At 35.6% G+C, this 26,072-nt stretch overlaps 1 protein-coding gene across 4 annotated transcripts in view; it reads right to left on the minus strand.

Moving 5' to 3' along the window:
• Window positions 1–210: 210 nt before the first annotated feature.
• The window catches only part of LOC145994939 (uncharacterized), a 31,098-nt gene continuing 5,236 nt past the window's right edge, over window positions 211–26,072 (minus strand). The window contains exons 2-3 of one of the 4 annotated variants that reach the window (XM_083131448.1): window positions 15,294–15,478; window positions 211–2,256 (exon numbers count right to left, since the gene is read on the minus strand). In XM_083131448.1, the coding sequence (XP_082987574.1) occupies window positions 236–1,972 (1,737 nt within the window). In that variant the 5' untranslated portion in view covers window positions 1,973–2,256; window positions 15,294–15,478 and the 3' untranslated portion in view covers window positions 211–235. Of the gene's footprint in view, window positions 2,257–12,957; window positions 13,087–14,869; window positions 15,479–26,072 lie in introns of those variants that run through there. The other 3 variants (XR_014442404.1, XR_014442405.1, XM_083131450.1) reach the window with 3 other exon arrangements.

Here is a 26,072-nt window from a genome sequence, read left to right on the forward strand (position 1 = left end):
GATCAATAGTTAAATTGGACGATTCGTAAAAAAGGTCATTGGATGAAACTGTGGATATGTTATTGTGAGACATGTCAAGGAAACAGAGATTTTTGAAAAACTGCCTCCATGTACGAAAAATATGATTAATCGAAATGTTAGATATATTTAATTGCTGTGAAAGTTGGACATTTCCCATTCTTTCATGAAAAATCAGCTCGGGCTCTCCTATATTCATGGGAAATTCTGAATTAAATTAAAGTAAATTATTGGTAAGGCCCACATTAAAGAGATCAGTAAGGAATACATTACCAGGAAAACTAACTTCAATAAGTTGATTATTGTTCAAAAACAAATGTGTTAGTGATATTAATGGTTCTGAACCAAATAATCTGAACTTCGACAATTTGTTGAATGACAAGTCTAATGTTTCCAAGTAATTTGAGCTAGTAGTAAAAATATCTACCATTTGAATTTCGTTAAAACTCACGTTAGCATGACGAAGTTTATTAGAATAAAAGAATATTTGTGAAATGTTTTGAAGCTTGTTATGGCTCATGTTGAAAATGCAAACTGAACTTTCTTTGAGAAATGCCACATCTATATACTTTATATCATTGTGGCTCAAGTCAAGAGTATGTAAAAGGCTTAATTTCTGGGATTTTATGGGAATAAATTCTTTTAGATGGTTATTATTTAATAACAAATTTCTGCAAAACTGTTGGGTGTAAATATTTAAAGGCAAGTTCGTAAGTTCGTTGTGTTCGATATTGAGTTCCTGAACGGAATGTGAATCTTCCAAGAATCTGTCAGGAAGTTTCTGAATTTTATTAAAGCTTAAGTCGAGTTCAGATAATTTGCTGGTTCCTGCCAAAAAATTTGACGAAATAGATCTTAATACACAACATTTCATTCTTAATATACGAATTTTAGAGTCATTACTGAATATATTATTTTCAACCGTACCTAACTTTGAATTATAAGAAATGTCAAGAGTGTCTACACTGGAAGGAAATACAAAATACCCCAGCGATTCGAATAAGTTACTGGACATATCGATATTTAGTAAGCTATAACAACTTTCAAAGACATTGGATTCTAAGTGCGATATATTGTTAGAACTTACATTCAATTTAATTAGATTTCTTACTGGTAATAGCAAGTTTCGAGTTATGTTACCAATGTAATTTTTGCTAAGATCAATGTCTTTGAGATTTACTAAAGAGCGAAATATTTTTTCGGGAAGATTTTGAATTTTATTGCCGTTAAGATACAAAGATACAAGACTCTCCAAGCCATAAAATATATCAGCTTGTAGGTATGTTAGTTTATTGTGGTCTAATTCGAGCTCCAGCAGTTTGTTCAACGGTTGAAATATAGCATCAGGCAAGTACGTTAGTTGATTGTATCCTAGGTAGAGGAACAGTAAATCTGAATTATTCTGAAATAGTCGTTCAGGAAGTGTCGTGATGTTCGAATTTTTCACAGACAATTGTACAAGAGATTGTGGAAAGGTCACGGTGGAAGTATAGTGAATATATGGGTAAGATATGCTAAGTCCCTGTAAGTCGTTGAAGCCCTTAAATGTTCCATTGTCCAATGCCAATACCAACTTCCCTCTGTTGATTATGTCCAGTTCGTACAAATTGATGATACCGTCTGGAGTAGGTACAAGATCTGATATGCAAGTTTTAATATGTTGACAATCAATTAGTTCAAGATGTTGAATGGAGTGTACTTTAATTATTTTCTGTAACTCATAAGGTGTGCGCAAAGAGGAAGTGTGGTAATACTGAATGTTCGCGCTGTAAAACGCTGAATCAATATAACGTATGTTTATTGTAAATTCATTGCGACAGTGAATTTTGAATTCGTAAGAGCTATCAAAAATGGTACATTTTTCAGAATACATCCCTGGAGCTTGAGGAATTAGTGTAATAATTAGGCTCAATATTCCAAATTGGATGACTCTGATCGCTACCATTGCAATCATCAGGAAAGAATCTTTGTAGATATTTGTGTTCTCAATCTCAGAAACCAATTATGAACTATTTTGGAGGCTTACTAAGACTTTGTAATTAATAAAGTTCCAGACAAAACAAGTTAGTTTGCTATAAGTGAAAGAAGAAGTATGAGACAATATATTTCAAAGTTTCATTTAAACACAATGTAGAAGTCACATGAAGTGGTCATCTCTTGCACTACCAAGATGCCTAAGTATTTCTTTCTGTTGTTTCCTTCTTTGTTAAAATTTCGCTGGGAATTATAATTTTCCACCTGAAAAGATATTATAATTATTACTTCGAAAACCTATATCAAACAAGTAAAGATATTCCTACCACCTCCTCCCCAAAACAAAAGTTTAATTTACATGCTGCTAATGAGTAATGAAAATGTGGGTTTTAAAATTGCTGTGTTCTAATTAATTGGTTAAATACTTGCTGCCATCACTAAGTACATTCAATACATAAAGAAGAGGGTAAACATAACGCCAATAATTCTATTCCGATAAAATATTTAATAGTTTCCAAATGACTGGGGAGCATTATGCAATAGACCGTGATCGACTATCACCAGCTAACAGTATCCATAAAAAGAGACACTGCAAAACGGAAGTGTAGTGATCCCCAAGTAACGTTCAAAGGAAACTATTTATGACCTCTCCATATCTCCAGTATCCTGTGAAAGTATGAAGAGATCTTTACTTTACCAACGTATTTGATAGAAATATTAAAATTCATTTAAGTGATGCATGCACTCAGGGTCACTCAGATAAAAGAGGACCCATTAAGTTGCATTGAACTGTGTTTTATTAGCATGATGTTAGTAGAGGAAGCAGCAAAAATGAACCTTGTGACATACCAAAAATAAGTCATTGTTATTATTAAAAAAAATGGAGACTTTTAGAATTTAAAATGCAGATTCATTCGCTTGGAAGTTCAGCGATTGCCTTCTTCTACAATATCACTACCTGTGAGCAGAGAGACAGGATTTTCATGTATTTTTAAATGTATTTTTAATGTATTTAGTATTTATCTTTTGCACTTACATTTTTATCATCAAATTTTGTATTTTAAATTTGTAACTTATATATCTTTACATGTATACGTACTGCTGTATTAAGGATCACCAGCTGTTTTTCAGCAGGATTATATCAGCATAAATAAATAAATTTTGTATTTTAAATCTAATGCCGTGGTATAAATCGTATTGCAATTCTGTTAGGTCAATTTTCGGTGTCTTCCGAGTTCATAGATTCCTAATTCACAGACTGCCTGAATTCCTTCCCGATTCACCGATCATGACCCGCCGGCGGAGTGTGACACGTGCAGAACCTCTTCCCAAGTAATAGATTTCACCCCTGGCAAAATTTTAAATATTGAAGTTTGGGTAGGTTGGCTTGTAGGACCAGACGACGTGTAAGTTACAACGAGAATAGATGACATATCGGTGCGACCTCTTACAAGAAAGTGGGGAGGGGAGGGGTGAAATCTATGAATTGGGAAGAGGTTCTGCGTACTAAGTGAAGAGAAGACTGCACGTGTCACTCTCCGCCGGGGGTCTAGATTGGTGAATCGGGAAGGAATTCAGACAGTCTGTGAATTGGGCAAGAATCCAATTTTCTAGGTCTAGGACGAAATGACTTACAATGACTTATTTGGGAACTCGTAGCTCTCTACCAAAGTTACCAGCCATTAGTTTAGAAATATTGAGCAAAGATTTTGTCGGTTGCTAGATACTTTGGAAGACGAATTTCACATTGCATTTGTATGAAATCGGTCATTTTGTTTCAAGCTGTCAGAGGAAAAAAAATATTTTCCATATTTTTGTGCATCCCAATTAAAATCGAGCACTGATAAAAACTTTTCAGTACTTATACGCATTTGAATGTGAGCAAAAGACTCGAATCTTTGATTAGATTCTTTATCCACACCTGAAAAAAGTTGTAATATAATGTCCGTTGACTGCAACATGAGTAAAGCATGACTTTTCCTTCAGCCTATAAATTCTGCTGATTCAAAACCAGAGCTATATACTTTTAGAACTAAGAGTAGAAGTGGAAATCCAAGGTTTTGCTGGTCAAATCATTTACGCGAATGATTATGTTTTTAACATGGTTTCAAAATTTCAATAGCATTTTAATATTTCATTTCGCTCCATGGCGAGCGACTGCAGCCATCGAAGTTTCCAGGTTCGAATTTTGATTTGCTTGTATTAACATCATCTGATCATCATTCATCCTCATCGTCGCAATTAGCGACGTAACATAACAAAAATGACAATACCAAAATTACATTGATCTATAACAACATTACAGTTCTACACACACTATTGCTGCCTGAATTCGGAACGTGATTATTTTGTTTCGGAATTTTCTCCTTCAACCATGGTGCATGAGTAATTTTTGTTATTGGTGGAACCATAGTGATTTTCTTGTTTGAATGAAATATTTGAGGAAAACTATGAAGAAAGTAGTCCTCAGTTTAAGTACGACTTCTCATACAAATATAACTTACTTTTCCTTTGATTTGTACACACACATAAAACATGAAGTTTTGTCAGTGGACTGGTTTGACCATAATTAAGTCACCTGGCAGGACAGAGGTCAATCAGGACAATTTAGTCATCTCTTTGTTCATTTTCAAGATAATAGTACACTTCGCAACATCTTATTTGACCAACCCGAAAGAATTCTAAGTCCCGAAATCGTAAACTTAGCAACATTGCACTTCAGCTCCAGGTGAGAGTAGATAACTTTGAGTAGGTCCTTCCACTAGACGAGAAACGCTGTGGTGATAGGTTTTCAATTTAACACTTTCCATGAACTTAGAAACTATAAACAGCTATTATAATACACAATCAAACAGAAATAATAAATTGGAAAAAGAACCTTGAAGGATATTTACGATTCTGCTTGCTCGACTTGAAATTTGGGGGGTTTGAAACACTGAATAGAGTTTCTCTCCACCTGGAGGAAACTGCCATCAAGTTTGTGCAGAAAGAAGTAAATTTGTGAGGAGTTTATGCGACATTTTATTTACAATACCTTGCATAATATCGAACAGTTCTCAAAAACATATATTTTACACGACTTGTCGAGAAAATGTGCTTGAAACACAGGAAAGTGGGAGTCTTCATAAACGTCAACATGTTTTTAAGTATATAACGCCATTAAGTTAACGTAGACCAGTTGGTTAGGCGCTCCTATTCTTATTTTTCATCAAGCGTGAAAGGTCGCAGGTTCAAATCCCACCCTCTCCTCTTTCTTTTTTTTGTTTGCTGAACAGATACCGTTGATATTAGAATATTTAAAAAATGAATCCGATGCACACTTGAGGGACGTCCCTTCTGCGCATATTTCCCCTTAGGAGTTGGAGATTTCCAGGATTTAAAGTTAAAACTTTTCTTTTTAGTTATAGTTCACACACATCATGATTAATTCACAAATCACATATATGTATTCAGGATGCAAAATGTAATGTTATTTAAGTTATGTATTGTTTGTTCTTCACTGCCACCTAAAATATTGATTATTTGATTTCGATATTCTAAAAAAAGATATACAGCTATGTTAAGTAGTGATGTAGTGCAGTACTGTAACGAAGGAGAGCGTTTAATGAGTTCAGATTGCTAAGATTGGTAATTTTATGTCCGTTCCTTCGTAATGACTGTTGTCAATCCCCTCACCACTATCTTACCATACGTCTAAAACTAATAGTAAATCGCTAATTAACATAAATAAATTGTTATTGCGACGAAGGCCGATTCGATAAGAAACTACTAATAAGTATTTATATAGTGAGTGACAAACAGAAAATTCAAAACCTCATAATGATCGTTAATGGGTTAAGGCGTTCACTCGTCTTGAGATCGTTCGCTGCGGGACGGCGTAGGTTCGAATCCGGCTCTGGTCGGAATTTATTCGGCCTACGTATAGGGCCGGTGGCATCCCACCATCGTGAGGAAATTGGGAAGCTCCGAGTGAGTGAGCGTAACCCGGTCGAGATGACCTACAAGAACGGCTAGGGGTTCGTCGGGCTGATCACCCGTCATCCCAACACTGGTCTGAGACCTCCACGCTATAATAGGTGACGGCGGAACAGTGTGGGAGGGAGACCAGCAGTCGGTAGGTAAGCCAAGGCCCGCCAAGGTGCTGTAGAGCTATGGGGTTAATGATCGTTAATTCCTCACTGCTTTGTATCTAAAATGTTTATCTTCTTTGAACAGAAAGTACGAGTATCAGAAATAACAAATTTTCCGCACTAACTTTGCAATATTCGAAACCACTATTACAGACTTAGCTCTATGTAACTTGATTCTGCGCATTCCACGTGGCATGTGACTTCCTCCTATCATCGAAATAACTTTCTCTTACTATTTCCTTTCCTCTCCTGAAATACAGAGACCAATGCTAACTTCTTAGCACGGTGAATAAACTTTACATCCAACAATATACTCCTGAAAAAAAACCTGCCTAGGTGGAGAATCGAACCTACGACCTCCTTCGTAAGAATCAAGCATGTTACCTCTTCTCCAGGTAGCTCATGTTAAAATTTACTACCAGTTTGAAGAAACCAATTCACACATAATGTCATATCTATAATTTCCTCATGGCAATTTTCATGAGGAAACAATTCAGATAAAATCGAGAAACACTGAAAGGGAAAAATGATGAACATGTCTATTGGCGTTTTGTCATATTTTGTAAATTGTGTAAAAATTCCGTGTTTTGAAAAAGCAATCTTTTAGTTACGAAGTATTTTGTTGTTTGTTTAAAGTAGGAACAGGAGAGCGAAAAGGAGTAATTTGAACCAGACCCCGTTTGACAAGAAACTTCAGCTCTTTTCCAAAGACTGTATGAAAAGAGAGAGGAACGTATGAAATATAAAATATGTGTGAAATTAAAACAATGGAAACCTTGAAAGATAATACTAACGAACTTCACACTATGAAAAACAGATTTTCGTGGTGGAAAACTCCAAGTCATTTTCGAAATATGAACTTGATGTTTTTCTTTATTATGAAGTGGAGATATGGGACGATACGATCCCTCAGTAAGAAAATTTTAAGTAAGCTACCTCCAACTTTTTCAATGGTCATAATTACTAATTAGGGTCCGGAAGTTGATGAAAAATCAACTTTTTTTTTACCCTTAAAAACAATGCTAAACCTGATATCATGTCCGTTTCCCTTCAGTTAGAGCCGGAAAACACTTTCTATTTTACATTTTTTTTCTTTTTTGCATTTTCGGCCTTTTTTGGCTTTTAGTTTATTTGTCAGTATTTTTGACAGTTTTTGTTGCATTTTTACTTATTTTTGAAGTTTATTTTTCTCCTCCCCTGTTGTTTCGTGCATTTTAAATGCATTTACTAGTAAAACTTACATATTTAGATTTCTTGACATGGTCCTTTTATCAAATTCACCATGAATCGAAAATACGGTCAATGGAAAAGCATAATATTATTCTTAACTGAAATGTTTGGCAATGGATTAAAATACTTTGTGTGAAGATCTACTTTGAGGTTCTTTTTCTGGACACTATTATCTCTTTAATCTGTAGTTTTAAAGTAAAATTAGTCACAATATTAAATGCAATTACACTCTGGTATACGCGAAGCAGAACTGTATTTTCGGATGCTGGCCGACTACAGTATCATAGAAGGCCCACTCTGAAAGGAGATGAATTGGTTGATTTCGTGTTTTAAGTCAACTTTATGCATAGTAAGGCTCATCGGGACTGGACCTACAGTTTAAAGTGGGATCCGAACCGAGTGCATAAAATAACGTGAACCGTGTGGTGTAGGGGGATCGTTTGCTTATGGCATGGAAGGTCATGGGTTCAAACCTACTTCTTTGCAAAATCTTTTTCGGGAAGTAAACGGTTTTGGACGAGAATGCTTATCTACGTTTCTTGGATATTTGCGTTGATATTTATGCGATTTATGTCCAGCATTTCCGGATGCAGAAAGTTGACATGTAAGTTCTTAATATGTGTTAACTTATAGCAGCTGAATGAAAGGAAAAGTATTTCCTAAAATCCTGCCAATCACTGAAAGATTAAAAACATTAGTAGAAGCATTACTTGAGGCATGCACAGTGGCGACGATTATGGAGTGTGGATGGGCAGATGACCAAGCACTATGCTAAACATTATCTACCCAGGGAAAGAAACTGTCCTTGCCCTTCCCCCTCCCTCCACCTTGCCCCATCAGTTTTGAAACCCAATCGCCGCCACTGAGCATGCATGTCATAAATATTTACAGTAATATCATATAATATTATATTACGTTATTAGAACACTTCGTACTCGGTAAATAATAAGGAAAAAAATAATATGGAAAGCGTGGGATTTGAACCTACGATGTTTCTATCTTGACGAAAACAGTAAATAAACGGAAGTGCTGTCATCTAACCAAATACTCCAGGAGATTGCTAACAGAAAGCTCAGTAAAACACGTTAATCTCAGCTGAAGCAACATTGTGCCGGAGTTTCGAACTATTTTTCGCCAAGAACCAAGGAAAAGACACACTTTGCAGAATCGTTTGGTGTTGTGCAAGGTATCTTTACTAAACATTTCGCATAAAATCATCATAAATTTGCCTTCTTGCATTCAAATGTGACCGCAATTCTTTCCAGGTGGATGAGAACCTGTTCAGTGTTTCACAATGCATATACATTTTCCTATTTTCAAATTCAGAACGAAGAATCTTGAAATATTTTCAACATTCGTATTTCTACTTAACATTTTTTTGTCTACTCATATATTTTATTACTGCTCTAGGGTATTTTTACTTTATGGAATGTGAAAGCATGAAAAAATAATCATGAGCGTTTTCATTCAGGAAGAAGAAATGTTGCAAAGTTGGCTACTCTTAGTTGGCTCTAAATCGCTTAGCTGCCAAATTTACGAATTCCGGACTTCTGAAATTTTTCAGGGCGGTAAAATAAGATGTTGCGAAGTGTACATGCATTACATTTCCCTGCTCTATCGATTGAAAAATTATATTCAGCATAATTCTGTAAATAATGTAAACACAAAGTTGTTGGTAACCCTGTAATCTTTGTTTATTTTCCTTACATAAATTCCGATGAGGATATATTGGTGCAAACTATTCACATAGTAGACTGCCGTCTACTGACACATAAGAATTTTATATTTACAGACAAGTTGGTAAATTGAGGACTAAAAGTGGTAAACGTTGTAAGTGCCTAAAGCGAGAGTGTCGAGTGGAAAACTTTGTACAAGGCGTTAGTCAATGTCCGTAGCTCTTTGTATCAAAATGATACAGTGCCCCCGATTGTGTTATTGCTTGTCTTTTTTAAGTTATTAGTGTCAAATTTTGTCTGTGTTTGTTGAACTGTTTGTTCTGCTTGTTTTTTTTATTGTATGTTTTGTCTGAATAACAAGCTCCAGTAGACTTTTTGACTTTAATAACCCCAGTGATTTGAACACAGTGCGTGAATTACTGTTAGACGATAATTAACAAGAAAATCACTTTGAATTTGAAGATTTGGGTGGTGAATCTGATGTAGATGACCAGGATGTAGAAGAATGCTATGAAAATTCCGATACGGAACAAAGTGATGAAGAAGGAGTAGTTCAGGAAGTATTAGACCCTCATTCTAATTTGTACATTCTTGGAAAAGACGGAGTTACAAGGTTCCTCGTGTAGGTAATCAGCGTGTTCCTGCTCAAAACGTTCTGACACGCTTTCCAGGTGTAATTGGAGCCGCTAGGCAATGTAAGACTGAGCAAGAGTGTTGGGAAATGTTTTTCAAACAAGATATGCTTGAAAGGATTACCAATCACACAAATGAATATATACGCGTACGTGTCATACAGCACTTGTTTTGCCGTCAGCGTGATGCACTTGAAACAGATATCCCAGAAATGTGTGCTTTTGTAGGCCTCTTGTATCTAGCTGGCATACACCACGGAAATCGCCAGAACTTAGAAGACCTCTGGGGTACAGAAGGTAATGGAATTGAAAAGTTAAGTTCCGGTTAGTCATGAGTATCAAGCGTTTTAAGTTTTTATTGAAATGTTCAATATTTGATGACAGAGCAACGAGGGACGAAAGGAAGACAACAGATAACCTGGCTGCTGTTCGTGATTTGTTTTCTAGTTTTGTTGGGAACTGCAAGCACAACTATTCTGTGAGAAATAAACCCAAAGATGTTGTTTTGAGATTGGCTACACCAATATTCAAAACAGGGCGGAACATAACTGCCGATAAATTGTTTACAGATGTTGGGTTGATAGAGTAGTTGAAACGTCATAGATTATCGTATGTTGAAACAATAATAATAATAAAAAAAGCTATTCCAATAGAACTGCTGAATATCAAAGATCGACAGCGTTCAAGCAGCTATTTTGTGTTCGGGGAATCATCAACACTTGTATCATATGCCCCCCCCCCCCCCCAAAGTAAAAAGAAAAATGTACTCATAATCTCAAGTCAGCATTTTGATGATGAAATTGATGAAGAAAGTGGAGAAGCAAGTTAGCCTATGATGGTAACTTATTACAACAAAACAAAGTCTGGCGTGGATGTCACTGACAAACTCTGCGCGTCTTACAATGTAGCGAGAAATATTCGTCGTTGGCCAATGGTCATTTTCTTTGCAATGCTCAATATAGCTGGCATCAATGCTCAGGTCGCATACTTGGGGAATGGCAATGAAATATAGAAAATACGACTGTTTCTTCGAAATCTAAGCCACGAACTAGTACTTCCACACCTACAGCGTAGGAGCATTATCACTGTGGGAATGCCTTCATCCCTGCAAAATGCTTTAAAAAGGTACCACCCTCAAAATATAGTGGATGCTAATGTAGTTTTAGGAGATGAGACGCTGGATAAGCGAGTTAGATGGGCCGTTTGCAAGGACGCAAGAAGAAGCAAACTGACAATAAAACTTGCAAAGCTTGTAAGTCTCCAGTGTTCGCACAACACATAGTTACTGTATGTGTTAAGTGTTATCCAAAGATGCAGCTACCTAATGACAGATATAGTGATGAAGACGACTGATGTATAACGATTAGATGTACATGTAACAACATTTTACAATATTTTTTTTTAGTCCAAGCTTGTACATTATGTTTTTCTCATGCTAATTTATATAAGAAGAGTTTGTATATTTTGTAGTAATGAAACTAAGGATTATGTAGTAGTTCACTGTATTTTATTATAACTGTATTTTGTAACGGTCGGATTGACCATTACTGGTTTTGGTATATTGTAATAATTAATTGCTGGCCAGCTACAAGGTGTAGGGTTAAGTAAATATGTTTCCATGAGTGTACTTTTATGTTATTATTGCATGTAAGTGTATATGATTATTGGATTGTGCTTTCTGGATGTTAGATTCCCCTGTTTTTTACCTCCCCGGTTGGGGGAGCTAGGTGTCTTTCAAAAGACCGTTGGCAGTGGAATTTTCCAACGCTACGGGGTTCACGTCCACGGACGTTTACCCCGATTATAAAAAGAGCCAGTGGGCTCTAGCAAAAAAACAGTGTTTCCCCATTGATCGACGAAAGAGGAACGTCTCCTCAAGTTTAGTCCACTTATGGTGGCTAGACTGGATATAATACTGTAGCATCTAGTTATGCCAGCCCCTGTTGCTGTTCCAAGTCCCCTTTTAGAAAAAGCTTTGAATATGTGGATATTTCCGTATTGAATAATGGATGCCCAAAAGAAGGAGTGAAGGCGTAAGAAAACGCATTAGTAATGAACGGAATATCATTTAAACTGAGGATAGGCCCACCGAGATAGTTATGCTAACTCGGTGGTAAGGGAAGTGCCGATGGTTGTGCCATAGGTGCGCAATTATATTGATTTAGAGATTTGGTAATTTTGGTCTATGCAAGACACTCCTGGAAAAGCTCTGTAAAATATGTAAATATATAACTACGTATAATAAACCAATATATCCTACGAGAATGTTATGATTTCAAGAACTACGGTACTGTCCATTTAACCAGTTGTATATTCACTTGCTGTATATGTGTAAACGAACCAGGGACATAAAAATATAAATTGTTATGTGAAAAACCCCCTTTTGTAATTCCGGCGCAAATATAATCTGCTCGCTTGGCACCCAGGGTGAGGTGAAAGGAGAGATTGAGGGTTTAAGTAGGAAGTAATCCATAGGGCCGGATAGAAACGAGGGATAGGGGGGCCGATACTTTCACAATTTGTATACTTCCTTCTATTTATAAGTTGTAGAAAATATTTTGAATTTTCTGTTTTGTTCTAATAACAAATTTTTAAAATAAAAAATCTTTACCCATCTCCCCCCATACAAATTCTCCCCCCCAACAAAAAAATAATGAAACATTATGAAAAAAAAGGATCAAAACACTCGAAAAGTGTCAAATTGATAGTGTAATATTAATTACTGTTAATTATGTAAACATTTTCTCTTTTTTCTCAATATTTCGGAAGTAAGTAATTGAACGAAAAACTCTTAGGAACTTGTCCTTACATCCTAAATTAATAGTTTTATTATTTAAATAATATTCATACAAACACAAATAGAAAAGTTTAAAATCTAAAGTATCAAATTGATACATTGCGCCACTTATGACACATTTAAATATTGCGCCCGACGGAGGGTTAACGTGGAAACCGGTGTTTGAATTCTTGTGGCACTTGCAGCGTTTACCAATTCTAGTCTTCAAGAAACATATTGAGGTATAAGTTAAAATACAAACAATTTTAATGTACAACTGTATACATATATCTCAGATGTTCGAAAATGTGTGTTAAAGTATCGAACAAGTTTGTAAACAAATGGACGTCAGACTTTTCAAAAACTTTCTTCGCCTTGGAAATATCTGTTTATGGCATATACAAAATAAATACATGTAATTAAGAGTATTATGAATAACAACAACATGTAAATGTATTTACAAAAAATTTAGATGAAAATCTTACAACAAACAAAACCCCAACAGGGCTATTAACTTCGGTGTCCAACTTTCAACGTCCTCCACATATTCACCCATCAAAGCAGAAGGACTGAAACAAGTTAACTCTTCGCCTTTCATGAGAGCCATATTTAGAGTCATCGGTATCAGATCAACTTCACGTCCTTGGAACCTGAGGAAGTTGAAAATGGCGCAGTTGCAATTGATAGGGTTATTATTTACGTTAAGAATAATTTTGGATTTTAGTTCCTTAGGCTTCAGTAGTTCACTATCTTTCAGTATTACAGTCCTTATATTGTTGTATCCAAGATCAACAGTTAGATCAAACGATTCATAAAATAGATCGTTTGATGTAATTTTAGAAATACTGTTGTGGGACAGGTTAACGAAGGACAGACTTTTGAAAAACTCTCTCCATCTTGAGAATATCAGTTTGTTAGATACGTCTAAGTGCTGTAAATGTGTAAGATTTCCCAATCCTTCATAAGGAATCTGATCTGCTTGCATCATATTCAAAACATATTCTACTTCAAATGAAAGAAAATTATTGGCAAGATTCAGAGAAATTAGATTAGAGAAAACACTACCAGGGAATGCAAGTTCGTAAAGCTGATTATTATTCAAATATAGATGTGTTAATGACACAAATGATGTAGCCTCATGTAAATTTAACTCCAATATTTCGTTGAAAGATAGGTCTAACATTTTCAAGTTATTTGCATGAGGGTATGCGGTGTCTAAATTTTCGTAATGATAATCAAGGAAAGTATTATGCTTGAATAAACTTAAGACCTGTTGAAGATTATTATGACTCATATTAAGAAACTTCAGGCTTCGTAGTCCAAGAAATGTATAATCTTCTATATACATGATATGGTTGTGACTCAAGTCAAGCGTGTGCAAAAGTTGTAGGTTTTGGAATGTGCCAGGAATAATTTCAGTTAACCTGTTATGATTTAATAACAAAGTTTCATACTTGTTGTTTCTAAATATATTTTCAGGTAAACTCGAAAGTTTGTTGTATCCCAAATTGAGTTCTGTCATGTGATGTGAATCTTCCAAGAAATTGTCAGGAAGTTCCTCTATTTCATTACAGCTTAAGTCGAGAAAAAATAAATTGAAAGCTCCTGTCAGAAAATTTGAAGTAATATATTTAAGTTTACAACGTTTCATTCTTAAGTTACGAATATTAGAAATATTTCTAAATATATTATTTTCCAGTGTATTTGTCATTACATTGTTCGAGATACGAAGAGCCTCTACAGTGGCAGGAATAGATAAATCTTCTATTGATCTTAATAAGTTACTTGATATGTCGATAGTCTGTAAATTATTAAAACCTTCAAAAAATCCGGACTCTAAATTCAATAACTTGTTAAAACCCACGTTTAATTTTAGCAGATTTCTCACTTTCTGAAATAAGTTTTTACTTAAGCTAACAATATAATTTTCGGAAATATCTAACGCTTGCAGATTTATTAAAGAATTGAAAGTATCATCTGTAAAATTTCGAATTTCATTTCCATTAAGAGATAAATACTGAAGACCTTTAAGACCATAGAATATATCAGGAGGTAGTTTCCTCAATTTGTTACGATGTAAGTGAAGCTCTTTGAGATTATGCAATGGTTGTAACACAGAAGATGGCAAATATTCTAATAGATTGTATTCAAGGTTGAGGTAAGTTAATTCTGAGTTATTATAAAATAATTCATTAGGAAGAATTGTAAGGTTAGAATTTTTCAACGTTAAACGTCTTAAAGAATGCGGAAGTAGTCTGTATGATATATTGTCAATGTATGTGGAAGATATTTCAAGAATTTGTAAGTTTCGTAAGTCAATAAATGCCTCATCTTCCAAGGATAATAGAGTGTTTTTTTGGTTGTAAATGCTCAACGCCTCTACCGTGGCATTTTCTTCTGCTGTAGGCAACAGCTCTGATAGGCAATGTTTGATTTGTTGGCAATCTATAACTCTGGCAATTGGAACGTAATATTTTTTAACTATTTTCTGGACAAAATGAGGAATGGGAAATGAGGAGTTCCGGTAATACTGAATTTTCATAGCATAGAAGTTTCCATCAGTTTCTATCACATTGATTGTAAATTTGTTTGGACAGTGAATTTTACACTCGTGGACCCTTTCAATAATGGAACAGTTGTTAGTATACGTATGTAGAGCTAACGGCTTTTGACTTAAAATTAAGCTCAGTATACCAAAAATGATGTGTCTCGTAATATGCATTGCAATTTTTGGAACAAATGTATCTTCAGCGGTTATTCAAGTGCTACAATTAAAATTTTAAGAATTCATCAGTATTTTTAGGTTTCGCAATAAGATTTAGAAATATAAATGAGCAAAATGTCGAAATAATATTACCATATACAACAATATAGGCTGCATCGGTATATCTGAATGTAGACATAATAGGGCTAGCACACAAGACTGCTTTCAAACACTCTCCACTGAAGACTCAAGATGATGGTTCTTGCACTGTTAGCTGGAGTAAAATATAGAGACTTTCCTTCCTGTCCTGATTTGTCTTGGTAAAAATTTCACTTGACCTGAAACATATGATTAGTAATAAGCACTATTGTTATTTTTTAAATATTAATTAAAATAATCATCAAATCAAATTTAGAACTTATAGAAGGAGCAATATTGACACTTTAAGAATGTCTTTTTTAAGCTTATATGTTATTTGTTCAGTAGTTAAGAGATATATTTTTTGTTAATTACTTTTGGAGTTCTTGCCATTCAAAGGAAGCCAATTTAGAAAAATAGCGTGTACTTGTTACACCCATGATTCCACATGATGATATCATTAAACTGAGAAATTTTAACACAAAAATCGTCTCGAACCAGCCCAAAACAAAAGTAAAATTGCATAATTAAGATAATATTGTATAGCAAGAAGGAGGTGTGAGTAATGTTAAGATTCTTTAAGTTATGTAGGTAAATAATTGTTCAGTTGCCCAAATGGAACACTTGGTTAGTATATTTACAGTATACTCTCTCTCTCTCTCTCTCTCTCTCTCTCTCTCTCTCAGTATACATATATTCTTCTAGATATTCAGGGTCATAGAAATAGGCAGGCTACTCTAAAATGAAGAAAAATGCACTTTATTTGTAATATTTTTTGAACTGCGTGTATCCAATGATAATAATCACATACAGCTATATATTATATTTTGATAAAGCTAACGCAGAAATGTGAGGTACAGTATAAATCATGCTTATAGGCCTATTTCTTCCTAAATGTTTAATATTCTTAAATATTCGAAAGTTATGAAATGTTATCAACTTGTTCACTTCTAACTGAAACTACGTATTTCGTTTGGTGTTTTCTGTTTGTTTATAATCATCTCCTTGGAAGAATGTTCTAAACATAATATGATTGTGCGTATTCACTACTAGCAGGTTAATTCATCTGCTCTAAAATTTTCACAATAAGCAAATTAAGTTGCCAAAATATGCATATATAATTCAAATTCAAATTTAAATATACATACGCGTACAAAAATTCCCAAAAGAGCTTTTTCTAAGGTGCCACGCACATGTGTCTGAGACCCTCTCTACAGCAGAAACTTTCTGGAACAACACATCAGTTTGTGTATCGCTTTATATAAAATAATGAACAATAATATATATTTCATTCATAATTCAATGACAATGAAAAAAAATATTTAGTTATGAAAAGTCAATAAATTGTCAAAATTAAGAGTACTTGGGCAGCGTTCGCGCAGCCTTCAGCTGGACCTAACTTCATCATTCATCCCCATCATTGAAAATGAGCTACAGAAAAACAATAATAATAATAATAATAATAATAATAATCCTTTGCGCTAAAGCCCATGAAGGGCCTTGGCTTACCTACAGACTGCCGGTCTCCCTCCCACGCTTTCCTTCGTCACCTCTAAGCGTGGAGATCTTCAACCAGGATTGGAATAGTCGGTGGGTCAGCCCGACGTATCCCAGCCGTTATAGTAGGTCTCTTACTCATTCGAAGCTCCCCAATTTCCTCACGGTGGTGGGTTGCCACCGGCCCTATACACAGGTCGAAATTTCTCGAGGCTGTACCCGGGATCGAACCTATGCCTTCCCGCAGTCGCCGTCCAAAGGAAGGTGCCTTATACCGCACACTGCTACGGAGGAGGACACACAGAAAAAACAGAAGTACATAATTCAAGTAACAGTACACATGAATTGAGACATACATTAGTATAAAATAATAATTCATTTTGGAAACTAAACATTTAGCTGATGGTAGTAGTGTACGAAATAATTGTTATTTTGGAAGGGCTTAACCTTGATTCCAATATATTCCATTGGAAAAGGTGGTATAGCCTAATTTGCGAGCACAAAAGTAGTGTAATTGGTGCTACTACCATTTCGAGAAAGTATGACCCCCCTCAGATTGATTTGCCTACACTTAAAGCAAGCTCAACATGCCCATATGAGCTTTTTGCTCAAGTGTGGCACCCTCTCTAATCCAAGATTTTTGTAAAAATGCCCTCGGGAAGTTCCTGAGAAAGTATGACCCCCCTCAGATTGATTTGTCTACACTTACAAAAGGCACTTCTGTGAGATTGTTGTCCATAAACCTGTCAAAAATATGCCCCTTTTGATATTTTTTTTGCCCACACCTAAAACTAAGCCACCCTCACCCACCCACCCACATACACCCCCCCCCCCCCACACACACACACACATATTTACTTCTGGTTTAAGTTCAATTGGGCACCAGGCTCAACTTGTTTATCTAATATTAAAACAATGTAATTCTTCTAGAATTGCTCCGTGACACTCTCATTTCTTACATCATAAACATATGATTTTTCACCTATGAGAATAACACTACATATGGTGTCATCGGGGAGTGTATCGTGGAATTCACAGATAATTTTAATGTTTGTCCTGTCATTAACCACAACTTGTTTCCTTTTTGAAGTGTTGATGACAAACATGGGTCTCTGTGTTTTGAATTCATCTGGTGTGTAATACATGTCAGTATTGCCAGTAGTGACCCTTTTGTATGCTGTAAATGCTTCATATAATTTAAGGAAATCATCCTTGGACATGTCTAAATTATAATTTTCTATAGGAAAGACCTCATTTCTGCCATTTTTAAGATATATGTTCTTGATGTTGCAGTTATCAAATTTACTTGAATTTTTTTCCTGATTATTGTGTCTTCCAGTCTGAAACAATACCACCACAAAATCCGGCATGTCATATTGTATACTGGAGAATGAATTTGTAGCATCAAACTCATAATAAGTACCAGCGGCAGGCTTCTGTACACATTGATATGTATAAAATTGTAAAGGTACTTGTGGATTTTTTATTATATCTGCTTTGTATTTAAGAGCATAACTGGCTTCATATTCAACAACTGGCATTCTTAGCTCCATAGTCTGAATAATGCATTTGCCTTCATCAGGTAGGGTACTAGGCAGAGCTTCCCCTGTGGAGTTTATTGCACTGTACCTCATCAAAGCATTATTATCATTGGCAGCTCTTCTAAATGTGATTCTTAAACCACCCTTCCACATAATATCTTTGTAATCTGAGAAGAATCCTGGCAACAGGCGCATAGGGAACAGCACTGTGTGGCTCTTAGATATAATTTTATCACCAGCCTCAAATCCACCTATATTGTAGTAAGAAGCCTCGGTTTTGGATAATTTTAGTGTAGCCAAAGCTGTGGAGGTAATGCCGGGATAATCTATTCTGTTTATAACAACACCATGCTTTCTGATCTCAATTTCAGAGAACAGATGCGGCACAAAATTGTCTACCAATCTTATATTTGAATTGGCCGGATAATCTGTTCCATCGAGCTTTACAACATCAAATTTGATGTATAGATCTGCTCTGTGGGGGTGTATAAAGCCATCCCCTACATCAAGATCAACCTCAATCTCTGTGTTGGGTTGATTTAAATTTGAAAATGTCCTCCTGTTTGGGGGGAATGATTGTAGCTCATAACTCTCAATATTTTCCATTTTTTTTTGGTATGTATTTTTATTTAAATATTAATCTCTATGATTGCAGTTGTTGTAGCTCCAGCAAAATCAACTAATTCTTCTTTTTCATTAGTGACCATCAACTCAATATAATCTATTCTATTATGGCACACAGGAAAATATAATGTTGGGGATGGAGTGTAGATGATTGGCTCCATAAATTCAGAATTAGGTTTGAATGTTGCAATGATGCCAGTTTGTTTGTGAGTGCCTATGCCATTTGATTTGGTGATCATACCCTCGGCCACATTACAGTGAATATTCAGAGTCTCTATGGCTAAGAATTTAGGTATATTAATAGCAGTGTGTTTGATGGCCGCTTCAAGTTTTGTGTTGTTCTCAAAGCCTAACAGCTCTCCTATAGTACCCAGATCCACTGTTTCTGTAGCAGATACAATCTCTACTCTGTGAGTGACAGAATTTTGAGTTAATACTATACCTCTGGGTAATTGAGCATTTAGAGTGGACAGATTATACTGCCCTGGAGTGATGACAATTTTTTGATTACCTACTGCAATTTTGTTGTTATGGTGTGTAATATTAGGGATCAAGTACATGCCATAAAATGCTCTGAGAGCTATTGTTTTGGGATACACTATATCATCATGTAATCTGAGCTTCAATATTGAATTTTGGCTGGTGAGATGGAATACCCCCATGATGTTTCAGATACCACAAGGTTTTTTGAAAATTTTCAATTGATGGTTTATTTAGTTGAGACATATATCTAAGAACAGATAAACACAAATGTCCACAATTAACATCTTTGAAGTTTTGAACACGGGCATTATTGTAATAAAGATTAGCTGATTTTAGATATTTTATTAAATTTTCAGGTGGAACACCTCCAAATGAATCAAACACAAATGCCTCATTGTTTAAATATTTAAGATAACAGATCCAGTGAGTGCCCTGATTTTTGTACTTATCCAAATTAACAATGCCACACTCTTTGTTGAGTGGTTGTTCTGGTAAAGAATCAGACATGTACACACCTCTAAAATGTTTGATGCCCAGTGGCTTGATTAAAGCTTCAATATCTTGGTTTGTAGGCGGCTCTTGTTTTTTTAAAACTTATTCATGGCTCTCTTAACACCTTTGCCTTGTTTCTCCATGGCCAGGTTGTGGCGCTTCAATTCATCTAATTCTGCCCTATTTTTCTTGGCATCTATTACTGTTTTTGCTATGGCAGCTGATCCCCCAGCCAAGCTCCCCACAGCCCCAAGTGCTGCTAAGATGGCCGGGATAGTAAATATGAAACCCCCCACATGTGATTTTTTCCTGGATTGTTGTAATTTTTTTAATTGGGGGGTACTAAGCAACAATTTCATACCATGGCCCTTTGCAAGACAAGAATTTTTTTCTTGCGCTGCTTTTTGGTTAAAAGACTATCGATAGTTTTAAGAGATTTAAGACCTGCATAAGGTATTTGATACATAACACCCTTGGCCTTCATTCTAGGTTTATTATATACATATTCACAGCCCCCACCCCAGTTTTTGTTTGGTGTTCATAGCTATGGTGGTTCCCAATGCTGCTATTTTTTCACTTAAAGAAGCATTTTTGCTTACAAATCTACCAAATGCAGCCTCTTCTAATTTCTTGTCTGCAACATGTCTCTTGTCAAGATCAAAATGTTTGTTGTATGCTATGTCATGGTCTCTACAAGCAGCATCTAGGGGATTGACACCAGGATCACCTCTGTTTAATCTATGGTCCAATTTTGTACCGGGACCACAATACTGATAGCCTGGAATATGTAGTTCAAATGGCAGCTTGTTTATAATGTCATTAACCAGCCCCCGACCCGAAGAGATATTCCAAAATTTAGGTGGTAGAGTATTAATAATTTTTATAAGATATCCAATCCCCTTAGTGTCATTCACTATAAAATTAGACAATTTTGTGCTTATCATGTCCATAATTCCAACCTTTTCATTGTAAAAATTGTGGTTGCCAGCATTTTCCTCCCCAGCTATCACCAGCAACCTATCTACAAATTTCCTGACATCATCAACCCACACAAATTCTTTGGACAGGGTGTTGTATTGTTTGATTCCACTACCTGTCTTGATCTGTGACCATATGGGCTTGATTAAGTTGTTGTATTTTGCTCCACTGCTAGACTTGACTCTTTTTTGTGTGGGATCATTGTTCTGGTATAGAGCATCTGATTTTATTAATATTTCTTTGTAATGTTCATAATCTTGATCTGTATAGCTGCCAGGCCTTTTCCTAGTCATCAGTTCCCACAATCCAGGTGTGCCAAGATACTTAACAAAAGCACCTTTTTCTCCAAGATGGGATTCTGAATATACAATTATATCATCTCCCATAAATGTTACTCTGAAATAGCCAATTCTATGTATGATGCTACCATCACGCTCTGTGTCAGCATATAAGCCAAAGACCTCATCTTTGTTGTCTTTAGGTGTGCTTAAATATTTTTGAGCAAGAAGACCCAATTCAATAGGATCCAGAGTAGCTTCAATTCTTCGAGGAGCAATAGGACTAGGTGTATGAATACTGGAAAGTGGGGTAATTGGATAATCTAATATGTTCCTTGCAGCTACAGGTACAAGCTCTGTGATCAAATTTTGATTTTGCTCTGTAACAGTTTTGATATTTTTACCTAATTCACTAATAGCATCAATAATAGGCTGTTCTGTTTGTTTGTGTTGTTCATAAATTCCTCGGTTCTGTGATTTCCATCCCTTAAATCTTTTTACAAGATAATCTCTTAATTTAAGATCATCAATGATTGGCCTTTTCATGGTTATTTATATATGTTTCAATGTCTAGAAAATTGTTGATTTTATTTCTGTATTTACCACTATTGGGTTTTCTTGTCATATCAATTGTGACAAACCCATAACTGCTTTGGTTCCAGCACCTACTGCAAAACTTGGAAAAATCATTGTAGCTCCCCACCTACATATTCATCATGTATGTGTTTGAGGTTGGTATGATGTTGATGAAACACACATATAAAATTGCTGTTGTCTCGGATCAGCTCCTTCGGTATTTTTGAAAAAGTCTGTGCCAGGTATAAGCAATCAATGTTTTTGTGTCGGCCCTGTGTAAAGAAATTTCTAACCTTGTTTTGATTATCCAGTATAATGTCATCAAACACAACAACAGAATTATCGAGACATTCATGAAGTGGCTTAACATCTGATTCAAAAGTGGCAATATCCAATCCATCATATAGCTTCATCAGCTGCTGATATTTTAATTGTTCCAAGCTCTTAGAGAAAACATACAAGTGCCTGTTTTTCCAGTCTAACCAGTTGGGTGCCAATAAAAAATTATCAATCATTAGTGTAGTTTTACCACAAGCCGATGGCCCAACAATAAGACATCTAATATTTTCAGGCAGCAACTTGCCATTTCTCTTAATCTGCTGTTCAGGTTCTGGCAGCCTTTTTATAACATCCCAGGTGCTCATATTATCACTTTGTCTGCATCGATCCAGCTGTGTTCTGGAAGTCCTAGCCATTTGACAAATAACTTGTTGCCTTTTCTGCGGATGATTTTTTCTATGAGATATGTGTCAGGCTGTTTAGTTTTGCTGAGTTCTTCTTCATAGAATCTGCCTTTGAGAATTTCTCCTCGGTGGTCTTTTATTATATATGTGTTAAGGGTCCCAGGTTTAATTTGAACCACTCTAAATAATTCAGTGCTCCAGTTTCTTGTAAATCCTCTTTTGAATAAGTGCTTATATTTGCTGATTCTTACTTGATCACCCACCTTGTATTTGGCCTTTCTTGTTGTTGGCTGGTATCTAGGATAATAAACAGTCCTGATCAATTTTTGCTCATCAGATGGAGTTACTTCAGAGGGTTTCATGTTGATTGTGGAATGGACCGAGTTGTTATATTTATGTAGAAGTTCTGGAAGAATATTAATCCATTTATAATTACCTTGAAGTGTAAATTGTTTATACATAAGATTTTTTAGGGTTCTGTTGAATCTCTCTACAATTGAGGCTTTGAGATCACTGTAACTCGAATAATGTTGTATTGACTGGCTTTTAATAAATTGTTGGAACAGAGAATTATAAAATTCTTTGCCATTATCTGTTTGCAAATAGCGCGGTGATCTTCCACTCTGATTGATGATTGTCCTGATGGCTTCTGTAACACATTTTCCAGTCTTGGATTTGAGTGGCACAGCCCAGGCAAATTTTGAAAATGTGTCTATTACAGTGAGTAGATACTTGTAGCCCTAGTTGATTTTGTCTAATTTTTTCACCTGTCCACTTGCCATCTCAATCAAGTCGCTCTGCCATAAATCATCTATGCCTTTTGTGACTACTGGCAGTCTCTTATAATTATGTCTGGCTTGTCTGTGTAATTCATCAACAATAATTTGTCTAGACATAATATGTAAACAAGAATATTGCAACTATGGGGTGTTCAGCAGCTGATACTACAGGATTTTCTAAATATAATTTGTCCCCTATTTGTATATTAAATTCCAGAGAGCCATCATCTTCAGCATAGGCTGTTTCTAATGTATTGGGGTCTGTAAAATCCTCTAACTCTACACTGGTGATTTTTGCTTTGTTATCAGCATTTGTTATTGATAAGGTAGGGTAGTGGTGTGCCTGTGGTTGAAGCCAATATTTGATCTTGATTGGTCTCAGTGTGCCCCCAACAAAAAACTGGTAATAAAATTGTGCATGGGACAGCATATATATTTTGCCACCTGGTGTAAATGGTGAATCATATTCTTGTTGGGGATGCTGTACAATTCAAGAATTACTGTATGTTTTGGATTCTCGATTATGCCGGTTATTTCTTTTTCTGCTGTAAGCAATCTGCTTGTTACAGATTCAAGGTGCTCATTGATGGTCCTAACAACATCATCATGGCAGGGCTTGATTTTTATGTCCACAACAAGTTTCTTGTATTGTTGCACAATCTCTTGTAGCTGGGTGGCAAACACAGACAAGGCATTTGCTTGATTGGATTCCATGGTCCCTAGCTGTTGCTTGATATTAGCTACAATTTGTTGCAAATTTTCAATAACTGCCAATTTTGAATTTTGAGCAGTAAGATCATGGACCTGTCGTCTGATATCCTCAAACAAGGCATGCAGTTCATTAATATGTTGATTAGTTGGTAGAGTGGCCACTGTCTGAGTAAGTTGTTTGATCTCTGTCTGGATATTCTTGATATCTTCTGATTTCAATATCCTATTCACAGCTCTCTTAATATTTTTAAGTTCCTGTGATGTAGGCAGATTTGATACAGTATTTTGCAAAGATTCAAGTGCCAATTTCACATTGTTTAATTCAGAAGCATCAGCCACATTTTGCATAGCATTTTGGAGCAGGGCTATATCTGCCTGAGAGGGTGTTGATTGTTGTAAAATTTCAAGCTTTGTTTGGATATCATCAATCAAGTGATGAAAATGAGATAGCTCAGATTCAGTGTTGAGGTTTTCAAGTTTTGTGATCTGTTGCTGGACACTAACAAGGGTATCTACAATACCGGGCAGGCGGGATTCTAGAGATTATTGTATATTTGTCAAATCACTTTGCACTGCTGCTATTGTACCCTCAAGATGGGTTATGGTACTTTGAATTTTTCCAAAATCTTCATATGTTTCAAGTTGCAGCTTGATGTTGGCAACACTCCGAGTTATTGCACTCAAAGCATCAGAAGATGGCAAGTTGTTCATAAAATTTTCAAGTGTCTCAATTTTTTCTTTAACCTCGGCTATGGCATTGTTCAGAGGGTCCAGATTAGGTATTTGGAGTGATTGAATCTGTTCTTTTAGAGTGGAAATCACTAGATCAAAATCTTCTTGTGATTTTATGCTTTTGACAATTGTTTGGAGCTGTGTCTGGACATTATTTATCTGCTCTTCCAATTGTTGTTTCAATTGCTCAGAGTTGGTGGCCTGGGTCTTAAATTTGGCTTGAAGAGCTGCTACAGCTTCTTCTAAACTTTGAAAATTATCCAATGTGGCCAAGTCAGTATATTTTTGAAGCAATAATTTAAGTTCTGAGTCAATTTTAAGAAGAGGGTCCATGCATTGTGATTGTAAATTTGTAATTTCTAATTGAAGACTGGCATTGAGTGTGGTTTGTAAAGCTTGTAAATCACTTCTTAATTTCTTGACTCTGACATCAAGCATCAGAATCTCATCACTGTGATCTTCATGTCTTGTATGGCCAAATATATCATTAGGCATTTTTGTTTTAGTGGTTATTTATTATTGAATATCTAATTCTTAATTCTATAAAAAAGGGTATAAACTTGTCATATGACCCAGGGACCTCAATATATAAGCAGTCACCAGCAGAAACAGTATAAACAGTGCCAGAAATCATGTTTGAGTGCTTAATTCTATAAATATTTCTCCCTACTGAAATCTTGACATTACCCTCAGGGGTTGTAATAAATTGCAATTGACCACCTACATGTAATTGGTAATGATTTAAATTATTGTTAAATATGTACAATGTTTTACCTGTTTCATCATCAACATCTGTAAGTATGCTGTTCAGATGAATAATTAACAAAACACTCAGTTTAGATATTATATCAGAAGAGGGTTGTGGTGTTGGCAGGTCCATAATAGCCTGTTTTTTGAACCCAAATAAGTTCATAGGCATGTTTATTTATTTCAAATCATGCTCTGTAATTGGGCATTGATTGCCATTTTTCAAATCACAATGACCCCATGGTAGAGTATGTATGCCACATGACAAAATGCATCTCTTATCATCATGTGGGTCCAGAGCCACTTTTCTTACAATATTGCTAGTCAACAAGTGATCCACACTCTGAACTCTGGATTCTGATGTTCTGATTGTGCTACATGATTTAAGGCAATTTTTGTAATCTTCAAATTCAAGCTCTTTGTCCACAGTCACTCTGCCAATGCCCTTGGCCTTTTTGGCAACAGCGCCATTACATGTTTCAAAACTGTACATCTTGGCCCTTAACCCAGCAAATGCCACAATAACATCACCAAGTGTCTCATCTTTTAACTTGCCAGGCACCTTTTTGTTGTGGTGTTGAATCTCTGTATGTTCACTGGTATCAAAATATTTAAACAATTCAGGCTGTGCCATATCTTGATAAACATATTCTGTTTGAATATCAAGAACAAA

This window comes from Lepisma saccharinum, chromosome 11 (genome assembly GCF_977018435.1).
Source record: "Lepisma saccharinum chromosome 11, izLepSacc3.1, whole genome shotgun sequence".
In the NCBI taxonomy this organism is placed as follows: domain Eukaryota; kingdom Metazoa; phylum Arthropoda; class Insecta; order Zygentoma; family Lepismatidae; genus Lepisma; species Lepisma saccharinum.